The 21,872-nt window shown below is 44.6% G+C and overlaps 2 protein-coding genes across 3 annotated transcripts in view; one reads left to right on the top strand and one right to left on the bottom strand.

Annotated features, from left to right (window-relative positions):
• Positions 1 to 10,536, top strand: part of LOC311115549 (serine/threonine-protein phosphatase 2A 55 kDa regulatory subunit B delta isoform) — a 42,721-nt gene extending 32,185 nt beyond the window's left edge. Inside the window, exons 8-10 of the mRNA XM_084190701.1 lie at positions 4,912 to 5,081; positions 6,713 to 6,804; positions 9,267 to 10,536. Coding sequence (XP_084046827.1) covers positions 4,912 to 5,081; positions 6,713 to 6,804; positions 9,267 to 9,546 — 542 coding nt within the window. The 3' untranslated portion in view covers positions 9,547 to 10,536. The remainder of the gene's footprint in view (positions 1 to 4,911; positions 5,082 to 6,712; positions 6,805 to 9,266) is intronic.
• A 1,703-nt stretch (positions 10,537 to 12,239) lies between these two features.
• Positions 12,240 to 18,235, bottom strand: LOC311115551 (BCL2/adenovirus E1B 19 kDa protein-interacting protein 3-like). 2 transcript variants are annotated; one of them, XM_084190703.1, is made up of 6 exons: positions 17,778 to 18,235; positions 16,475 to 16,898; positions 16,086 to 16,161; positions 15,707 to 15,813; positions 15,311 to 15,460; positions 12,240 to 13,826 (listed from the first exon to the last, which is right to left on the bottom strand). In XM_084190703.1, exons 1-6 carry the CDS (start codon positions 17,818 to 17,820, stop codon positions 13,778 to 13,780), a joined length of 849 nt encoding a protein of 282 aa, XP_084046829.1. In that variant the 5' UTR covers positions 17,821 to 18,235; the 3' UTR covers positions 12,240 to 13,777. The 2 variants fall into 2 exon arrangements, with proteins under 2 accessions (XP_084046829.1, XP_084046830.1); XM_084190704.1 differs by lacking the exon at positions 12,240 to 13,826 and adding an exon at positions 14,029 to 15,104 and having other exon boundaries at positions 17,778 to 18,091.
• Between the last annotated feature and the right edge of the window lie 3,637 nt (positions 18,236 to 21,872).

Genomic DNA, 21,872 nt, shown 5'->3' with positions numbered 1-21,872 from the left:
CTCTGTTCACAAAGTTGACATCAGCAAATCGCTCGCCCACACAACGCATTAAACGTGGTCTGCAGTTGTGAGGCCGGTTGGACGTACTGCCAAATTCTCAAAAAAACGACGGAGGTGGCTTATGGTAGAGAAATTAACATTAAATGATCTGGCAACAGCTCTGGTGGACATTCCTGCAGTCAGCATGCCAATTGCACGCTCCCTCAAAACTTGTGGGATTGTTGTGACAAAACTGCACATTTTAGAGTGGCCTTTTATTGTCCCCAACACAAGGTGCACCTGTGTAATGATCATGCTGTGTAATCTTGGCAAAGGAGAAATGCTCACTAACAGGGATGTAAACACATTTGTGTGAATGAAATATTTCTGTGATCTTTTATTTCAGCTCATGAAACATGGGACCAAGAATTTACATGTTGCGTTTATATTTTTGTTCAGTGTATATGCCATTTTTATCCATAGTGACTTACAGCCATGCATGTATACGAAGTAGTGAACTTCCATCCAGTTACTTGCAGGTGCGGGCAGGGTTCAAAAAGAAGGATGGACACTGAATGCTCCTGCCGTTTTTATTGAGTGCAATAAATCTGGGATCTCTCCACAATGTATTGGTATCTACAGTATCTTCAACATTATTATTATTATTATAGCCCTGATAAGAGAGGAGCATCAGTGGTGCACTTGCTTGTGTTCTGGGTCACATACAGTGCATTCGGAAAGTATTCAGACCCCTTGACTTTTCCCCAAAAAAAAGTTACGTTACAGCCTTATTCTAAAATTGATTCAATTTGTTTTTTCCTCATCAATCTACACACAATACCCCATAATGACAAGCAAAAAACAGATTTTTAGAAATGTTGGCAAATTGTATAAGATAAACGGAAATATCACATTTACATAAGTATTTAGACCCTTTACTCAGTACTTTGTTGAAGCACCTTTGGCAGCGATTACAGCCTTGAGTCTTCTTGGGTAGGACGCTCCAAACTTGGCACACCTGTATTTGGGGAGTTTCTCCCATTCTTCTCTGCAGATCCTTTTAAGCTCTGTCGGGTTGCACAGCTATTTTCAGGTCTCTCCAGAGATGTTAGATTGGGTTGAAGTCCGGGCTCTGGTTGGGCCACTCAAGGACATTCAGAGACTTGTCGCGAAGCCACTCCTGCGTTGTCTTAGCTGTGTGCTTAGGGTCGTTGTCCTGCTGGAAGGTGAACCTTCGCCCCAGTCTGAGATCCTGACTAGTCTCCCAGTCCCTGCCGCTGAAAAACATCCCCACAGCATGATGCTGCCACCACCATGCTTCACCATAGGGATGGAGCCAGGTTTCCTCCAGACGTGATACTTGGCATTCAGACCAAAGAGTTTAATATTGGTTTCATCAGACCAGAGAATGTTGTTTCTCATGGTTTGAGAGTCTTTAGGTGCCTTTTGGCAAACTCCAAGCAGGCTGTCATGTGCCAGTTACTTCCATCTGGCCACTCTACCATGAAGGCCTGATTGGTGGAGCGCTGCAAAGATGGTTGTCCTTCTGGAAGGTTCTCCCATCTCCACAGAGGAACTCTGGAGCTCTGTCAGTGACCATTGGGTTCTTGGTCACCTCCCTGACCAAGGCCCTTCTCCCCCGATTGCTCAGTTTGGCCGGGCGGCCAGCTCTAGGAAGAGTCTTGGTATTTCCAAACTTCTTCCATTTAAGAACGATGGAGGCCACTGTGTTCTTGGGGACCTTCAATGCTGCAGAAATGTTTAGGTACCCTTCCCCAGATCTGTGCCTCAACTCAAACCTGCCTAGAGTCTCATACGGTGATGGAAAAAGTGCTCAATTGTCATACTTGAGTAAAAGTAAAGATACCTTAATAGAAAACGACTCAAGTAAAAGTGAAAGTCACCCAGTAAAATACTACTTGAGAAAAAGTCTAAAAATATTTGGTTTTAAATATACTTAAGTATCAAAAGTAAATGGAATTGCTAAAATGTACTTAAGTATCAAAAGTAAAAGTCTAACTCATTTCAAATTCCTTATATTAAGCAAAACAGATGGCACAATTTTCTTGTATATTTTTTTTATTGACAGATAGCCGGGGGCACACTCAAACACTCAGACATAATTTACAGACAAAGCATTTGTGTTTAGTGAGTCCGCCAGATCAGATGCAGTAGGGAATCTAGTGAAGTAAAAGTAAAAGTTCCCAAAAATATAAATAGTAAGATATCCCAAAAAAACGACCTAAGTAGTACTTTAAAGTATTTTTACTTAAGTACTTTACACCACTGGTCTCATAGCAAAAGGTCTGAATACTTATGTAAATAAGGTATTTCTGTTTATTTTTAATACATTTTCTAATATTTCTAAAACCTGTTTTTGCTTTGTCATTATGGGTTACTGTGTGTAGATTGATGAGGAATTTTTTTTATTTAATCAATTTTAGAATAAGGTAACAAAATGGAAAAAGTCAAGGGGTCTGAATACTTTCCGAATGCACTGTGTATAGCTGAAGAACGCTAAACTGTTCTCTTATATCGAGGCAGAGTTGAGTTTTGAAAACTGGTCGCTGGATTTGCTATTCTTGTAAAAATTGCAATTCTGAAAAGGTTTACTTGTATCTATGCTTGTCCTGTACAACTGCGGCCCTTCCGCAGGGTGCTGAAATTCATACTTTTAATAAAAACTTGTAGCGAATACAACCTCCGACTGTTTCCTCATTACTACGTCAACTGAGATTAAATTGGGTCCGTGCTATCCGGCATCCTTGGGACATCCATACCCCATTTTGAAGTTGACATTTTAAATGGTTAAGGTAAGGCTTAGGGTTTAGGGTATGGACGTCCCAAGGATAGCAGATAGCACGGACCCAATTGAAACTCAGCTTATGTAGTAGTAAGAGCAATGAGGGAAAATTCGGTGGTTGTATTCGCTAAAAGTATGAATTTCAGCACCCTGCGGAAGGGCCACAGTTGTACAGGACAAGCATAGGTACAGCTAATCGTTTTGCCAAATTGCCATTTTTACAAGAATCGACTGATGGTGGCTCAATGTTGTTGCTAGCAAATCCCGCGACCAGTTATCAAAACTCAACTCCGCCTCGATATGAAAGCACGGAGTTGAGCGTTCCTCGACTAAGTCAGATCATGTGTTTTCACATACAAGCTGTTTTACTCTGTTTTCACAATAGTCTCCCTCTGTTTAATGTCAGCAGGTGATGATGATGTAACAAACAGAATGATGTAATCCGTCTAGTGCCCTCTCAGCTCTTCGGGATAGTGGGGACAACTGTCAAGGAATATAGGCTTTGTTTCGGCTGATAGAGCTTTCATCGTTTAGTTATAGACTAGGGTTGTATAATGCGTTATGATGCAGTTACAATGAGTTGTAAGACTTGTCATAAGCATGAATGATTCCTCTATAACGTCTTATTAATTATCACGTAATGATCCTTCAGTTGAACGACAGTGAGGCTCATACGTGGTTATATAACAAGTTATAAAGCATTATACCTGCTGGCTTTAGGTAAAGTGTAACCTGTCTTCTAGGAGATAGATGTAGGCCTGTTTTTGATGCTCGTGTCGTCCTGTATGGCTTTAGGGAAAGTGTAACCTGTCTTCTAGGAGATAGATGTAGGCCTGTTTTTGATGCTCGTGTCGTCCTGTATGGCTTTAGGGAAAGTGTAACCTGTCTTCTAGGAGATAGATGTAGGCCTGTTTTTGATGCTCGTGTCGTTCCTGTATGGCTTTAGGGAAAGTGTAACCTGTCTTCTAGGAGATAGATGTAGGCCTGTTTTTGATGCTCGTGTCGTCCTGTATGGCTTTAGGGAAAGTGTAACCTGTCTTCTAGGAGATAGATGTAGGCCTGTTTTTGATGCTCGTGTCGTCCTGTATGGCTTTAGGGAAAGTGTAACCTGTCTTCTAGGAGATAGATGTAGGCCTGTTTTTGATGCTCGTGTCGTCCTGTATGGCTTTAGGGAAAGTGTAACCTGTCTTCTAGGAGATAGATGTAGGCCTGTTTTTGATGCTCGTGTCGTTCCTGTATGGCTTCAGTTGGTAGAGCATCAAATCACATTTTATTTATCACGTGCGCCGAATACAACCGGTGTAGACCGTACCGTGAAATGCTTACTTACAAAGCCCTTAACCAACAATGCAGTTTTAAGAAAAATACGAGAGAAGGAAAAAATATTTACTAAATAAACTAAAGTAAAAAATAAAAGACCAACAATAAAATAACAATAACGAGGCTATATACAGGGGGTACCGGTACCGAGTCAATGTGCGGGGGGTACAGGTTAGTCCAGGTAATTGAGGTAATATGTACATGTAGGTAGGGATAAAGTGACTATGCATAGATAATAAACAGAGAGTAGCAGCAGCGTACAAAAAAGAAAGAGGGGGTGGGGGGGGGGGGGTCAGTGCAAATAGTCTGGGTAGCCATGATTAACTGTTCAGCAGTCTTATGGCTTGGGGTAGAAACCTTTTGGACCTAGACTTGGCACTCTGCGGTAGCAGAGCGAACAGTCTATGACTGGAGTCTTTGGCAATTTTTAGGGCCTTCCTCTGACACCGCCTGGTATAGAGGTCCTGGATGGCAGGAAGCTTGGCCCCAGTGATGTACTGGGCCGTACGCACTACCCTCTGTAGTGCCTTGCGGTTGGAGGCCGAGCAGTTGCCATACCAGGCGGTGATGCAACCAGTCAGGATGCTCTCGATGGTGCAGCTGTATAACTTTTTGAGGATGGTGCTTGAAATGCCAGGATTGTGGGTTTGATTACCAGGGCCACCCATACAATAAAATGTATGCATGCATGACTAAGTCACTTTTAGATAAAAGCATCTGTTAAATGGCCTATATGATATATATAATTATTTTAGTGTTTCGTTAATATTTTGAACTGGTTTGGAATGGTTTATTTATTTGTTTATCAGTCTTCGAGGAGCCAGAGGACCCTAGCAGCCGGTCCTTCTTCTCAGAGATCATCTCGTCAATATCTGATGTGAAGTTCAGCCACAGCGGCCGCTACATGATGACCAGAGACTACCTGTCAGTCAAGGTGTGGGATCTGAACATGGAAAACCGGCCTGTGGAGACCTACCAGGTACTGACTGGAACATTACCTGTAGAGACCTACCAGGTACTGACTGGAACATTACCTGTAGAGACCTGCCAGGTACTGACTGGAGCTTTACCTGTAGAGACCTGCCAGGTACTGACTGGAACATTACCTGTAGAGACCTACCAGGTACTGACTGGAACATTACCTGTAGAGACCTGCCAGGTACTGACTGGAACTTTACCTGTAGAGACCTGCCAGGTACTGACTGGAACTTTACCTGTAGAGACCTGCCAGGTACTGACTGGAACATTACCTGTAGAGACCTGCCAGGTACTGACTGGAGCGTTACCTGTAGAGACCTGCCAGGTACTGACTGGAACTTTACCTGTAGAGACCTGCCAGGTACTGACTGGAACTTTACCTGTAGAGACCTGCCAGGTACTGACTGGAACATTACCTGTAGAGACCTGCCAGGTACTGACTGGAGCGTTACCTGTAGAGACCTGCCAAGTACTGACTGGAACATTACCTGTAGAGACCTGCCAGGTACTGACTGGAGCGTTACCTGTAGAGACCTGCCAGGTACTGACTGGAGCGTTACCTGTAGAGACCTGCCAGGTACTGACTGGAGCGTTACCTGTAGAGACCTGCCAGGTACTGACTGGAGCGTTACCTGTAGAGACCTGCCAGGTACTGACTGGAACGTTACCTGTAGAGACCTGCCAGGTACTGACTGGAGCGTTACCTGTAGAGACCTGCCAGGTACTGACTGGAGCGTTACCTGTAGAGACCTGCCAGGTACTGACTGGAGCGTTACCTGTAGAGACCTGCCAGGTACTGACTGGAGCGTTACCTGTAGAGACCTGCCAGGTACTGACTGGAGCGTTACCTGTAGAGACCTGCCAGGTACTGACTGGAGCGTTACCTGTAGAGACCTGCCAGGTACTGACTGGAACATTACCTGTAGAGACCTGCCAGGTACTGACTGGAACATTACCTGTAGAGACCTGCCAGGTACTGACTGGAACGTTACCTGTAGAGACCTGCCAGGTACTGACTGGAGCGTTACCTGTAGAGACCTGCCAGGTACTGACTGGAGCGTTACCTGTAGAGACCTGCCAGGTACTGACTGGAGCGTTACCTGTAGAGACCTGCCAGGTACTGACTGGAGCGTTACCTGTAGAGACCTGCCAGGTACTGACTGGAGCGTTACCTGTAGAGACCTGCCAGGTACTGACTGGAGCGTTACCTGTAGAGACCTGCCAGGTACTGACTGGAGCGTTACCTGTAGAGACCTGCCAGGTACTGACTGGAGCTTTACCTGTAGAGACCTGCCAGGTACTGACTGGAGCGTTACCTGTAGAGACCTGCCAGGTACTGACTGGAACATTACCTGTAGAGACCTGCCAGGTACTGACTGGAGCTTTAGCTACATTCCTCTGGCTATGGAGCAGTATGTTGTGTAGTAGTATGTTACTACTATGTTAGCCGTTTTTTATCACATTTGAATGAATTGCAGTGGTATGAAAACAGCCAGAAACTATATGTATTTGTTATTTTGTTAAATCTTTTAAATTCTTGTCTCAAGAATGAAAGACAAAATTCCTCTAAAAGGCCAAATAAATGAATGGAATTGATCTGTACTGTTGTTTTTAATGTGTTATTTGGTATAGGTGCATGAATACCTCCGCAGCAAGCTCTGCTCGCTGTACGAAAACGACTGCATCTTCGACAAGTTTGAGTGCTGCTGGAGTGGTTCTGACAGGTACGGCAAGCCAATGGACATAGGACTTCAGAATCAGGTTGAAAGTTATGTACTGTCTCATAAATGGACCCACAATATTTACATTTACGTCATTTAGCAGACGCTCTTATCCAGAGCGACTTACAAATTGGTGCATTCACCTTATGATAGCCAGTGGAATAACCACATTACAATTATTATTATTTGTAATTTAAATGTTATTGTTTATTTTTATAGTTTTCGTTTAAAAAAAATAATACAATACACAAATTAAACACCTGCGTTACAATCAGTCACGGTATATATATATGGACAAAGCCATGGATCATGTGACACCATTTGTTACTATGTGAAGACTCGACAGCGCATTGAAGCCAAGTAGTCAGTTAAGACGGCATCTCATGGAGATATAACTTTTGCAGTTTGAGCTACGCCAGGAAGTGATGTTGCAGGCTAGCTCAGTGCTGCCCCCTCTCAGTGAGTAACTAGTTGAAGGCTGACCAGAGTACTGCAGGCTGCCATTAACAACTAAATTATCCTTAACTTCTGTGTGTGATTTATTTAAATAATCGGTTCAAGGACATACATCTGGTGTATTAGAAGCAATTATTGGTACCATAATTGTCTTCTAAACATTTTATTTACACCAAGATTGACCACAAAGATTGATAGTTTTCCATTCATATTGGGGGATCATGTTTTCTGCTAACAATGCCTGCAGTACCACCGTCGGCCTTGAACCTCTGTGGCTTCAATGAGAGGGGGCAGTCGTTCTCACCTGATTACAATTCACACCTGCAATCGACTTCGAGCCATGATGACTTTACAACATTACTCTTCTAGAACCATGATGACTTTACAACATTACTCTTCTAGAATCATGATGACTTTACAACATTACTCTTCTAGAACCATGATGACTTTACAACATTACTCTTCTAGAACCATGATGACTTTACAACATTACTCTTCTAGAACCATGATGACTTTACAACATTACTCTTCTAGAACCATGATGACTTTACAACATTACTCTTCTAGAACCATGATGACTTTACCACATTACTCTTCTAGAGCCATGATGACTTACATTTACATTTTACATTTTAGTCATTTAGCAGACGCTCTTATCCAGAGCGACTTAGTTAGTGAATACATTTTTTTTTTTTATACTGGCCCCCGGTGGGAATCGAACCCACAACCCTGGCATTGCAAACGCCATGCTCTATCAACTGAGCTACATCCCTGCCGGCCATTCCCTCCCCTACCCTGGACGACGCTGGGCCAATTGTGCGCCGCCCATGAGTCTCCTGGTCGCGGCCGGCTGCGACAGAGCCTGGATTCGAACCAGGATCTCTAGTGGCACAGTTAGCACTGCGATGCAGTGCCTTAGACCACTGCGCCACTCAGTGGTCTAGCATTACCATTCTAAAGCCATGATGACTCTGCATTACTCTTACCCCTTGTTTCCTTTACACTAGATAAATAAATGCAATATAACTTTATACGAGCGAAGGTGAACCTTTGCCACAGTCTGAGGTCCTGAGCGCTCTGGAGCAGGTTTTCATCAAGGATCTCTCTGTACTTTGCTCCGTTCATCTTTCCCTCGATCCTGACTAGTCTCCCAGTCCCTGCCACTGAAAAACATCCCCACAGCATGATGCTGCCACCACCACCATGCTTCACCATAGGGATGGTGCCAGGTTTCCTCCAGACGTGATGCTTGGCATTCAGGCCAAATAGTTCAATCTTGGTTTTATCAGACAAGAGAATCTTGTTTTATAGTTCTTTAGAGGCCCTTCTCCCCCGATTGCTCAGTTTGGCTGGGCGGCAAGCCTTGGGAAGAGTCTTGGTGGTTCCAAACTTCTGTGTTCTTCAATGCTGCAGAAATGTTTTGGTACCCTTCCCCAGATCTGTGCCTCGACACAATCCTGTCTCGGAGCTCTACAGACTATTCCTTCGACCTCATGTCTTGAGTTTTGCTCTGACATGCACTGTCAACTGTGGGACCTTTATATAGACAGGTGTGTGCCTTTCCAAATCATGTCCAATCAATTGAATTTACCACAGGTGGACTCCAATCAAGTTGTAGAAACATCTCAAGGATGATCAATGGAAACAGGATGCATCTGAGCTCAATTTCGAGTCTCATAGCAAAGGGTCTGAATACTTATGTAAATAAGTTATTTCTGTTTTTTATTTTAATACATTTGCCAAAATGTCTACAAATCTGTTTTCCCTTTGTCATTATGGGGTATTGTGTGTAGATTGATGAGGCGGAAAAAATAATTTAATCAATTTTAGAATAAGGCTGTAATGTAACAAAATATGGAAAAAGTCAAGGGGTCTGAATAGTTTCCCAATGCACTGTAAGTCTAATAATTATACATGGTATTTATATAGAGCTTTTCAAGGACCCGAAGTCACTTTACAATTGTCTACATTTTTGGGATTCACCTTGTTTTGCTGTTCCTCCTCCCCAGTGCCATCATGACGGGCTCGTACAACAACTTCTTCCGGATGTTTGACCGGAACACGCGGAGGGACGTCACGCTGGAGGCCTCTAGAGAGAACAGTAAACCTCGGGCCATCCTGAAGCCCCGCAAGGTGTCCACCGGGGGAAAGAGGAAGAAGGATGAGATCAGCGTAGACAGTCTGGACTTCAACAAGAAGATCCTGCACACCGCCTGGCACCCAAAGGAGAACGTCATCGCTGTCGCCGCCACCAACAACCTCTACATATTCCAGGACAAGATCAACTAAACGTAAAAATCTCCAGTCCCTGAAACTGTTCCAACCTTCCCGAACCCAGCCATCATACCTACCTACCGCGAATGGACAGAAATCTTGTACGTTGCATAGTTAAGAATAGTCGTTAAATCTGTTTTTAAAGAAACAACAACAGCCTGGTCTGTCCTCCTAATGAAGAAGAAATGTTATGCACTTGTTTTTCGATGTGTAGCCAGCCAGCCAGACGCCTGGTCGCCTGCTGGAGTCAGACGGCCTGTTTCTTTAGAGTCTGAGGTGTTGGTTGGTTGGTTTGCGTCCTGTCTCGTTGTGAGGGCAGACAGAGGCAGACAGGAGCCCCAGGTCTGACTCTGGACAGACTAGCCCGGGCCTGACTGCAGCAGAAATATTGATGGACAGCACTCAACGAATAGGCCAAAAAAAATGTCAGTTTAAAGTTTGTGTATTTATTTAAAAGTCTGAGCCTTGTTTTACTTTCTATGATTTGACAACCCAAATGATGGAATCGGGAGGAAAGATGTTGTGACGTCGTGTTGAAGTCGGAACGAGATGTTATTAGTCTCTTAACTGTAAATCTGGGCCTTGGAGAAACTGAAATGAAATTAGCTTGATAAGTAGGGTTGCAAATTCCCAGGTAACTTTTCTTAAAATTCCCAGGTTTTTCCAGAAATCCCAGTTGGAAGATTCCCGGAATCGGTAAGGAATGAGCAGGAAATTCTCCAGGAATCCTCAAAACCTGGATTTCTGGAAATGTTTGGAAAGTTTATGGGAAATGTTGCAGCCCTATTGATAACATTCCTCCTCCCTGGCCCGACTCTCTCAGGCCTCAGTGTTTAAATGCTTAAACACAGGTCTCCATGTTTGGTCAGTGGACAGTTGTTTTCGGTTATTTTTTTTAGTTTTTATCCTTTTTTTTTCTCATGCATAATAACATTTATTCACTGACTGTATCTATATAACCACACCGTCTGGTGTCAACCACTTAATAAAAATAACGAAAACCACAACGACGAGCTGCGTTTTTTACATTCAGAAATTAATCTGGGTTTCTTCTGTTCTACTTACTACTCATTCAGCCTATATTGAAGACTCAAATGACAATGGTAGATGTGGACAGTCAACCTACTTTGCCACCCAATGCCCTTTTCTAAGGCACCTGATTCTCGGTTATTAAGCAGCTCACTACCGGAGCTTGTGAGAATCCTGTTATTGGCTAAGTCAGTATTGTCATCTTAGATCCTGAAACTTACATTGTAGTCCAGTAAAAACAAGATTGGTTTTAAGAAGGATTCTACAGCCTTAAGCTCTTGAGGGGGAAATCCCAGTGATGCTCCGTGCAGGTTGCAACTGTACCAACAATGTTTAAGTTAATGTAACGGCACCCGATATGTTCTACAGAAGACTATTCTACTTTTTAAGTTTAGTTTGAATGTGTTTGTCCTGTATGAACCCTGGTACAGTCTGGATCCTGCGGTCGGTCTGCAGTAAAGGAAGATGGTTTACTGTCATGTCCCTCTATTATAGCAGACATCCATCCTCTCCTTGCCTCTCCTTCAGCTGTACTGATCTGGAACCAGGTAACAGCCAGCTTCATGGTGAGACCTATCAAGCAGGTAACAGCCAGTTTCATGGTGAGACCTGTCAACCAGGTAACAGCCAGCTTCATGGTGAGACCTATCAAGCAGGTAACAGCCAGCTTCATGGTGAGACCTGTCAACCAGGTAACAGCCAGCTTCATGGTGAGACCTGTCAAGCAGGTAACGGCCAGCTTCATGGTGAGACCTGTCAAGCAGGTAACAGCCAGCTTCATGGTGAGACCTGTCAAGCAGGTAACAGCCAGCTTCATGGTGAGACCTGTCAACCAGGTAACAGCCAGCTTCATGGTGAGACCTGTCAACCAAGTAACAGCCAGCTTCATGGTGAGACCTGTCAACCAGGTAACAGCCAGCTTCATGGTGAGACCTGTCAACCAGGTAACAGCCAGCTTCATGGTGAGACCTGTCAGCCAGGTAACAGCCAGCTTCATGGTGAGACCTGTCAAGCAGGTAACAGCCAGCTTCATGGTGAGACCTGTCAACCAGGTAACAGCCAGCGTCATGGTGAGACCTGTCAACCAGGTAACAGCCAGCTTCATGGTGAGACCTGTCAACCAGGTAACAGCCAGCTTCATGGTGAGACCTGTCAAGTATTTTCCAATCAGTGAAGATAACAGGAGAGGACCGATTTTAAGACAATTGAGAAAGAGCCATAGGTCATTCCTGCCCAACTAGATGGACAGGCGTTGCATTTCATCCACTGCAGTAGGGCAACAAATTCCTATATATGATGTGGTTGGCCGATATGTTAAATACCTATCCAGGAACTAGTAGGGGTGAATTAGTCTTCTGTTGAATGACCCTGTTCCTTGTTTTAATGCTAACATTGTGGAAATATTTTCATCTGTTTTGATTATTTGTGACTAAAGGTAAATACATTTTAATTTAGTTTACTGGAATATGAGTTAAGAGTTTTTACTTGTTGCTATGGTAGGCGTACGTGTTATTTGAAATATCAATTTTGGTATGAACAACCCATTCAGTAGTACAAGTTGTTGGTGAGAATACACTGTTGGAAAAAGGCAATTTTAGTAAAATGTGTTGACTGACATTTTGGATAATTACGTTTTCCTTGTATGGTTTACAGAAACAAGCACAACAGAGAGAGGTGGATATTCTTAAGATGGAACCATTTTATTTTTCAGATACAGTTCCAACTGTTCATACAAAACCGTTTCCAAAGTCACATATACACTTGACATGGTGACCAGCTCTACAAGACGTGCAGCAACAGATTGGTAATGCCTTTTCAAGACTTGGCATAGAACAGTCAAAACACAGAAGGTTCTCTGTTGCTCTTCATTAGAACAAAAATACTGAAGTGTTCTGGGTACTGAGATTTGGGACTTAATTCAGTAAAGTATAAGGAAGACACCAAATATTTCTAAATTCACTCATAATTCCAAGTGTGAAAGTGAATATTTTCCCCCTAAATATTTGATTTGGAGATTTGTGGTCTTATGCAATAGTGGTAGAAAAGCTGTTTGTGTATTTCAAATTGTCATGCAGGCAATATCACAAGGCAATTTAAATGCCACCAACCATACAACAGTTTTGGTTTACATTTGGCGCCACATCCTAATGTACACCATGTGCAATTCTAACCGTACACATCCATATTCAGTGAATGTGACACATTGTTGTCACTGAAAACAACCCTGAGTGAAAGGTAACACCAACAAACTGAAAGGTGCCGACAGAACCAAAATCCTTACGCTCCTGTTTTGACCTAATCTGGGATCTGATGGAAGATACCCCATACCTTGATTCTTCAATACATCCAAAAACTCTTTCAGGGTTGATCTATTTCATACCTTTTTTCCATTTCTGCTGACACCTTGTTTTATTATTAAGGCCTCATGATCCATGAGAAGAATCAGGGTCAGAAATAACATTTTGGTTGAATGTCTCGATCCCTTTTCCCCAACCAAGGACATTTGATAAAACAATCACTACGTCATCATCTTACAAGCAACAGGCCCCTCAAATTCAACTTCCAGTTTCAACTTCCAGCTTTTGTCTAACCCATTCCCTTTCTGTCCCATACATATCTCAATGCTGAGAAATTCACAGTGCTTTCCTGTATCGTCATTTTAATAATCATTATCTCAAAAAGGTCTTCTACAAAAAAAAAATCTCAACTCGGAGCAAGACAAAAAATGGCTTGAAAGTGACTTGACTGAACGCTAGCTGAGGACAACGATGGCTCTTAAACGTTGATCATAAGATGCCCCCCCCCCCCCCTTACCCAGAGATAGTCCAGTGAGATGGAAGAGGAACACTGGGTTCTAAAAGCAGCCCTGGGAACTAAGGGAAAAGCCAACAGTATTCACAGGGGTACAATACGGGATACAGGCAGGGCGGCTCACCGCCAGGGAAAAAAAGGGGTTCAGCGTCCCAAATGGCACCCTAATCCCTATATAGTGCACTACTTTTGACCAGAGCCCATATGGGAACTGGTCAAATGTAGTGCAGTATGTAGGGAATAGGGTGCCACTTGAGACCTCTAGGCAGTGGGGCTGGGGGGACACATGACGGATGTTGCCTATCTGTATCTAATAAGCATCACTTCAAGCCAAGCAGCAGTGGTAGATAATAATGGTGTTGGTGCAACAAAAAACCATGTTGTTCCAGTCCAGTGGACTGCCCCTTTAGAAGGTATTGGTCACGGAGGTAGTGAGACGTCTCCCAATGTACACCCTGAGGACAGAGGGGGAAATAACATCAAACACTAGTTCAGTTTTGTACATGGGCCTACAGTTTTGTACATGTGTTGCCAACTTTATTTTGTGCAATATTTCACTCATATTTGTCGGTGGTTAAGAGTTTCCTGAAAATCAGCAAGGCATTCTTTAGATTTTTCACTCTACAGTCCCCAGTGTATTTTTTTTTTTTTTTTTTTACTAGGATCCCCAATGAGCTGCTGTCGAGGCAACGGCTGCTCTTCCTGGGGTCCAAACAGGAAACGCAACAAATAAAATACATAATATACAGCACTAAATTACAATTTTGTCATCTAGCAGATGCTTCCATCCAGAGAGACCCACAGCTAGTGCATTCATCTTAAGATAGCCAGGCGAGACAACCACATATCAAAGTCGTATCCCAACCACGTATCACACACACAATAAAAATCAAAATGCATAAAAATGTCTGTCTCTTCATAGCCCCCTTTGTGCAGTAAGGTGTTTTTGAATCTGGTTTTATTGCTAGCTTGAGTTACCTGGGGTGGCAGAGAGTTCCATGTAGTCATGGCTCTATTTAAAACTGTGTGTTTCCCAGCCTCTGTTCTGGACCTGGGGACTGTGACGAGATCTCTGGTTGCATGTCGTGTGATACCGACGAGTGTCCGAACGGTGTGCCAACTGCTTGAACAGACCGTTCGGTACCTTCAACACATCAACACCTCGCACAAAGACCAATAGTGATGCAGTCAATCTCTCCCTCAACTTTGAGCCAGTAGAGATCGACATGCATGTCATTGACATTCGCCCCCTCCGTGTACACTTTTTAGTGCAATGAGGCTCACAGCTCAAACTCTTTGATTGGTGACTAAAGTGGATCACCCATTCCATTCTTTCCACAGTGAGCTGCGGCCATAAAAAAGTAACACCATCTGGATCTGGGGCCTTAGCAGCACAGCTGAACACGCTGAACACTCACCTGCAAGAATGCACCTCTAGTCTCCTCTGTGTGCTCTCCAGCACGTAGATATAGTTGATCATAGAAATACTATAGTTTAGCCTTCTAATTATATTTACATCACTTTATTGCTCAAGGGCACAACGGCAGGCAATGGCATCTTCCCGTCGGACCCGGGATTCGAACTGGCATCTAGGATCTGATACCAGCAACCCCCCCCCCCCCCCTCGCCAGCTCACTTCCCAACAGATTATTCCCGTCGGACCCGGGATTCGAACTGGCCCCCGGTTGCTGGCTCGCCCCTCTAACCGCTAGGCTACCTGCTGCCCCTGGTATCTATGGCGGAGATGGGACAAAATAGGACACTGATCACCAAACTAGATTTGTGTTACTGTCGTCTCTGTGCAGATTTGATCCCATGCAAACATACAAGAGAAAATTAAAAACAGATCTATTTCACGTTCCGCTCTTTTACCCTTACAAATAATACATTCTTCATAATTAGCTTTTGTTTTCAAAAGGTTTTTTAAATCAAAACTCACCCCAGACCGACGGCCAGTACGTGGGATATGAGCAGAGACGGAAGGAAGACCTTGAGGAACTCGGCAGAGAAGATACCTCCGCTCTTCATGACGCTGGTGTTTCTGATGCTGAGCGGGTTGGAGCGTTTAGGATGCTTCAGCACGAACTCCCTGGATCCAAAAGACAGAGAGCACATTACAATGTCCCTGGAGGTGGTTTGGGTAGAAAGGAATATCAAGTTCTGTTCTATTTAATTATATAATAGTATAGAGTAAAATTGAAAATAATTTGTATTAAATTATATTCACTATTTTCTATTCTAAACTGGGCTGAGCAGAACTTAATTGAAAACCCATATGAATAGATATGACCCGTCTGTCTGGGATACGGAGGGTAAATATTGAGGGGGTACTAACTTGCGTTGAATGTTCTCAGGTCTACTCGACCAGTCCCAGATCCAGTCTGCGTTCTTCTTCATCAGGTTCTCCACTTCACGTCTCCGTTCTAGGTAGTCTTCTTCAGACTAGAACAGAATATAAAACAACTTTTTATTTGTCAATTTGTTACAACGGGAAACTGGTCTTCTGCTCTGCTCTCAACCTCCGAGGGAAAAACTAGAAATGTAAAAACAATATACTGCAGAACTTGAAATATTAGGTTATAACCTTTTTAGTTTTATAACCTTTGAACCACCCCACTGTGCCTCACCAACTACTTTGAGGTAGTGCCCCACACAGAGTTGAATAGAATGGTATTATATTGAATCTATGGTGCCCCTGGTTAAGGACTCCAAACCTGTGAGCTGTTCTTCTCTCCTGAGCTGTGTCCTTCTGAACCCCGGCGGAGCAAAGGAGTCTGGGGTCTTGGAGGACTGGTGGGGTAAGACGCAGAAGGAGAGAGACAACATAAGTATTGGGAAAAGCCCTCTGACGGATCTCTTTGTGTTTTCATCATGACGTTCTTCATCTATTAATCTGATCTAGAAATGTATAGAGGCACACATACAGATGAAGGATAGAAGGTCAGCGACGGTGAAGATGTGACAGGTCATTATAGTACATACCGTATTATAACTTCAATGTATGACAGTGTCTCCTATCTCTTAGTCCTTTGTGTTCAGGTGACTAATCAAAATGATTGTGTCATGTGACGGTCTATATGGCATGTGATTGGTAGAGGGGCACCTGTCGCAGGGCACACTGCCCCTGGAGCTGCTTCTCCCTGACTCGTGCTGGGCGTCTAACAACATCTTCTCCAAGTCCACCCCTCCCTGGACTGACCCTGACCCAGGAATCAGGTCACCTCCCTGGGTAGAGGCAGAGAGAGACCCAGGCAGGACCGACGCAGTCATCAGGTCTCCGCCGTGGACTGAGGCAGAGGCACCTGACCCAGGAATCAGGTCACCTCCCTGGGTAGAGGCAGAGAGAGACCCAGGCAGGACCGACGCAGTCATCAGGTCTCCGCCGTGGACTGAGGCAGAGGCACCTGACCCAGAGCCTGGTACCTCAGTGGCAGAGCCTGACACCTGCTCTTCCTCCACCCCAGCAGCCCCATGCGCTGGTGAGCCACCACTGCTGCCATTGTTAAAGTGCAGCTCCACCCAGGAACCTTAAAGAAGAAAAATAAACATGACAAAATGGTGCAGAACATTGAGACATAGTTCATAATGACAGTCATAAGGCATGTATTAACAGCCTTCATGTACAGTGGGAGTGGTTTAGGAGGTGTGTGTATGTGTTTAGCCTAGATAGCATGGCACAGTCAGCCATTGCTAAATGTTTTGTTCTTTAAATAGTACCTGCCCAGGGCCCACTGCAGTCTGTGCCCCCCTTATAGCTCAATGATCCCTGTTCTCAGCCCTTGTTTTCCTTCCTGTGTGTATCCAATAGGAAAGAGACGTGTTCAGCCCTCCTCCCCTTTATAGGCTGGCTATCCAATAGAAAAGCGACGTTCAGCCCCTCCCTTTATTACATCATCCAGAAGCACACAACAGGCGGATGGGCAGAATCTGGTTTGTTGTGTTCCTTATCATTGTTGCATTGAACAATGCTAAAAATAGCATCATTACAGCATTGAGAATACGCATTCCGAACACTGCGCTGAGGTCAAGATCGACTTTACATCACCACAATTACCCATTAGCTTGCTGACAATGTTATAGGCCTGCCCTATAGCCTAACGTTACCTGTCCTACCGTCTGATCTGTAGGACAGTCAGGCAAGACGAGGAATGTATACATGGCCGCGGAATACAGACTTTCGTCATAGATCTACCACCGCTGAAGAAACATTGTTGTGATACAATGTAGCAACAAATCATATCGTTAGAATTGTGTCCCCTCGGCGCAACACTGTTTCACCATATGTAAAATGACGTTGGCTACAGATCTCTTGAAACCGACAAAGCATGGCATCCTGAATATACTCCGTTTTATAAAAATTATGAAACATGCCATGCCATTAGACTACGAGACAGCAATGAACTTACCCTGCAAATTTTCCTCGGTGACGCTTTGTTTGTCCTCAGTCATGTTGGTAAACAAGGGACGCAATGCGTATTTGATTGACTCCCCTTCGCGTCGCGATCGTTCGAGTCAAACGCCCTAAATAATTGTAAGAATCATGTAATTACAAATCCGAAGCTAGACAATATTATTCCGATGCCTCTGAATTGGGAGAGAGGTTTACATCGAGTGCAGACCATTCAAAAAAGCACTAGGCTACCAGAACAACAACAAGCATGTGACAAAACGTGGTCAGCTGTGTAGCCTACATGAATATCAAAGCTGGTCCATTATCACTGGTGTATTCATTAGTTTTAAATTCCGTTTCAAAACGTTTCGTCTGTTGCGAAACGTTTTGCAAAGGAAACTGTTTAAAAGAAAACGAGAGTATCTATTGGACACATTCAAGTAGATCCCTCCCCGTTTGTTCGGTTTGCTCTGTGCATTTGCTCCCGTTTGGTTCCTAGAGTAAACGGTAAACGGTTTCTATTGCAAACCGAACGTTGAAACGTTTTGCTGTGTGACGCAACTCTCTGTGCTGTTGGCCTAAATTAACGCTTCATGTGATTGGTCCAGAAAGGACAAGACGCCGTAGAGCTAGATGTATCCAAACAAGAGCACGCTTGTGTAGGCCTAAATACCCTGATGTGATTTCTGATATTGTATCATAAGACCGGTGTACACAGTAAGCTTTCTAGCAAACATACGGTAAATCTGGCAACACTGGCAGGTTTCATCCATAAAGGTAGGCTACAATGCATGTAAAAACAGCCTTCACCTGTTGGCCTTATCAAGACCATCCAAGACTATTGGAGTTGTGAATGCAATGAGTTTTTGTGATAATGGATAATGTATGTGTCTAAAACACAAGTCCTCTACTTTGTAGTCTATGGGTTGTAGATAGACCATAACAGCTCTCACAAGCTAATGTCTATTTAATGTTTACTACTTGTGGAGTCCATATAGAGTTGTGAATTCAGTCATGCACTTGTGAGAAATATCATGTCCATTTAATCAGACTGATCTGAGAATGTGTTCTCTGATGCCCTCTGCAGGATCAGTTTGTCCTACTGTATCCTCTATCAGTATTCCATCACAATGGCACCCTCCCCTGTATCCTCGATCAGTATTCCATTACAATGGCACCCTCCCTCCCCTGTATCCTCTATCAGTATTCCATCACAATGGCACCCTCCCCTGTATCCTCGATCAGTATTCCATCACAATGGCACCCTCCCTCCCCTGTATCCTCGATCAGTATTCCATCACAATGGCACCCTCCCTCCCCTGTATTCTCTATCAGTATTCCATCACAATGGCACCCTCCCTCCCCTGTATCCTCTATCAGTATTCCATCACAATGGCACCCTCCCTCCCCTGTATCCTCGATCAGTATTCCATCACAATGGCACCCTCCCTCCCCTGTATCCTCTATCAGTATTCCATCACAATGGCACCCTCCCTCCCCTGTATCCTCTATCAGTATTCCATCACAATGGCACCCTCCCTCCCCTGTATTCTCTATCAGTATTCCATCACAATGGCACCCTCCCTCCCCTGTATCCTCTATCAGTATTCCATCACAATGGCACCCTCCCTCCCCTGTATCCTCGATCAGTATTCCATCACAATGGCACCCTCCCTCCCCTGTATCCTCTATCAGTATTCCATCACAATGGCACCCTCCCTCCCCTGTATCCTCTATCAGTATTCCATCACAATGGCACCCTCCCTCCCCTGTATTCTTCATCAGTATTCCATCACAATGGCACCCTCCCTCCCCTGTATCCTCTATCAGTATTCCATCACAATGGCACCCTCCCTCCCCTGTATCCTCTATCAGTATTCCATCACAATGGCACCCTCCCTCCCCTGTATCCTTCATCAGTATTCCATCACAATGGCACCCTCCCTCCCCTGTATCCTTCATCAGTATTCCATTACAATGGCACCCTCCCTCCCCTGTATCCTTCATCAGTATTCCATCACAATGGCACCCTCCCTCCCCTGTATCCTTCATCAGTATTCCATTACAATGGCACCCTCCCTCCCCTGTATCCTCCATTAGATAAGATGCAGACAGATAATAACACAGCCCTGGCTGAATACGCCCTGGCTGAATACGCCCTGGCTACTTCCACATATAGCAGCCTGAAATCATGACATCTCTTGTCAAATTAGCTCTTTATGGTGAGATACAAAAAGGATTCCTCCCTCAACATTCCTCATTATTGTAATACTATTTTTAAAAAAATGTTTCAACGTTGTTCATGGTGGGTCCCCCCTCTCCTCTCTCTCTCTCTCTGTAGTGACGCGTCTGTGTGCTGTGGCGGAGTGGAGCTGCAATGACACTGCAGTGGCCAGGGGGTGGCTGGAGCTGGGCTGGAGCCTGACGGAGGCTGCGTAGAGGCAGGCAGAGGCTGGCAATCAACACATCCCCCCAGAAGGGGAGCCAAGCTCACAGCACACAGCTCACAGACACGGCATACAGCACAGAGCATCACTGGCTAGGCACGCAGCATGTGCGTGTGTGTGGTGTGCTCGCAGCCTCCAGCACCACCTCCTCCTCCTCCTCCTCTGCTTCCTGTCTCCTACCGGCTGCCTGGTTCCCTCGCTCCACCAGGGAGGGGTGTGTGTTCACGGTAAGCATCACAGTCCTGCTCAGTCCCTTCCTTTCTCTCTTCAAAATGCTGCTCTGAACTGTATTTTCCCTCTCTCTCTTCTTTTCTGCCTCCTCCCTTTTTTGTGTGATGAATCCCTCTCCTCTCTCTGCCTCCGTTATTCCGGAGATTGTGGGTGCTGCTGGGTGTGGAGGCTAGCTAGCCAGGGATCGCATGCAGGCAGCCTCCCATCTTTATCCTCTATTAGCAGAGAGAACGAGAGAGAGATGAGGTCTGTGACTGAGGGAAGCAGATCTGGCTGTACGGTAGAGATAATAGAGACATAGACATGCAGCAGACTGATCTGTGTTCATTTTAAGAGCTTGTGCCACAGCTCACAGCAGAAAATGGTGATTCTAGCACAGTTCCCCAGCTAAGGCAGGCAAGGGAGCAGACAGACAGCGTTCACGTCACAAACTGGATCATGGTTTTAAGGTTGGTCTAACTCTCATCCTACGCTTGTTTGATTTCCTGTTGGATAGAGGTAGAGAGAGATATAGAGAGGTAGAGGTAGAGAGAGAGGTAGAGAGAGAGATAGAGGTAGAGAGAGATAGAGAGGTAGAGGTAGAGAGAGATATAGAGGTAGATGTATAGAGGTAGAGGTAGAGAGAGAGGTAGAGAGAGAGGTAGAGGTATATGTATAGAGGTAGAGGTAGAGAGAGAGGTAGAGGTAGAGGTAGAGAGAGAGGTAGAGGTAGAGGTAGAGAGAGAGGTAGAGATAGAGAGGTATAGAGGTAGAGAGAGAGGTAGAGAGAGAGGGGTATAGAGAGAGAGGTATAGAGGTAGGGGTAGAGGTAGAGAGAGAGAGGTATAGAGGTAGGGGTAGAGGTAGAGAGAGAGAGGTGTAGGGGTAGAGGTAGAGAGAGAGAGGTATAGAGGTAGGGGTAGAGGTAGAGAGAGAGAGGTATAGAGGTAGGGGTAGAGGTAGAGAGAGAGAGGTATAGAGGTAGGGGTAGAGGTATGCCAGAGGATGCTGCAGGGTGGAGTTGTTGCATACCTTCTGCTATCTGTGTGTGTGATGTGTAACTGTGTCTGTGATGTGTGTCTGTAACTGTGATGTGTATCTGTGACTGTGATCTGTGTCTAACTGTGATGTGTAACTGTGTATGTGATGTGTGTCTGTAACTGTGATGTGTATCTGTGACTGTGATCTGTGTCTAACTGTGATGTGTAACTGTGTATGTGATGTGCGTCTGTAACTGTGATGTGTATCTGTGACTGTGATGTGTGTCTGTGATGTGTATCTGTCAGATAGCTTGTTGTTCTTCAGTATAATGATGATGAATGTGGGCCTTGTTGTGTGTTAAACCTCTCTGTCAGTAGAAGCTGCCGCAGCATCTATCTCTCTATGCAAAACAACATGGACCCAGCCAGCCAGAGATGTTGCTCGGGTCACTCCACTCTCTGTCAGCCAGAGCA

The sequence above is a fragment of the Coregonus lavaretus genome (genome assembly GCF_964263955.1).
Source record: "Coregonus lavaretus genome assembly, contig: HAP1_SCAFFOLD_152, whole genome shotgun sequence".
NCBI lineage: Eukaryota > Metazoa > Chordata > Actinopteri > Salmoniformes > Salmonidae > Coregonus > Coregonus lavaretus.
This window is presented reverse-complemented; position numbering and strand designations above follow the sequence as displayed.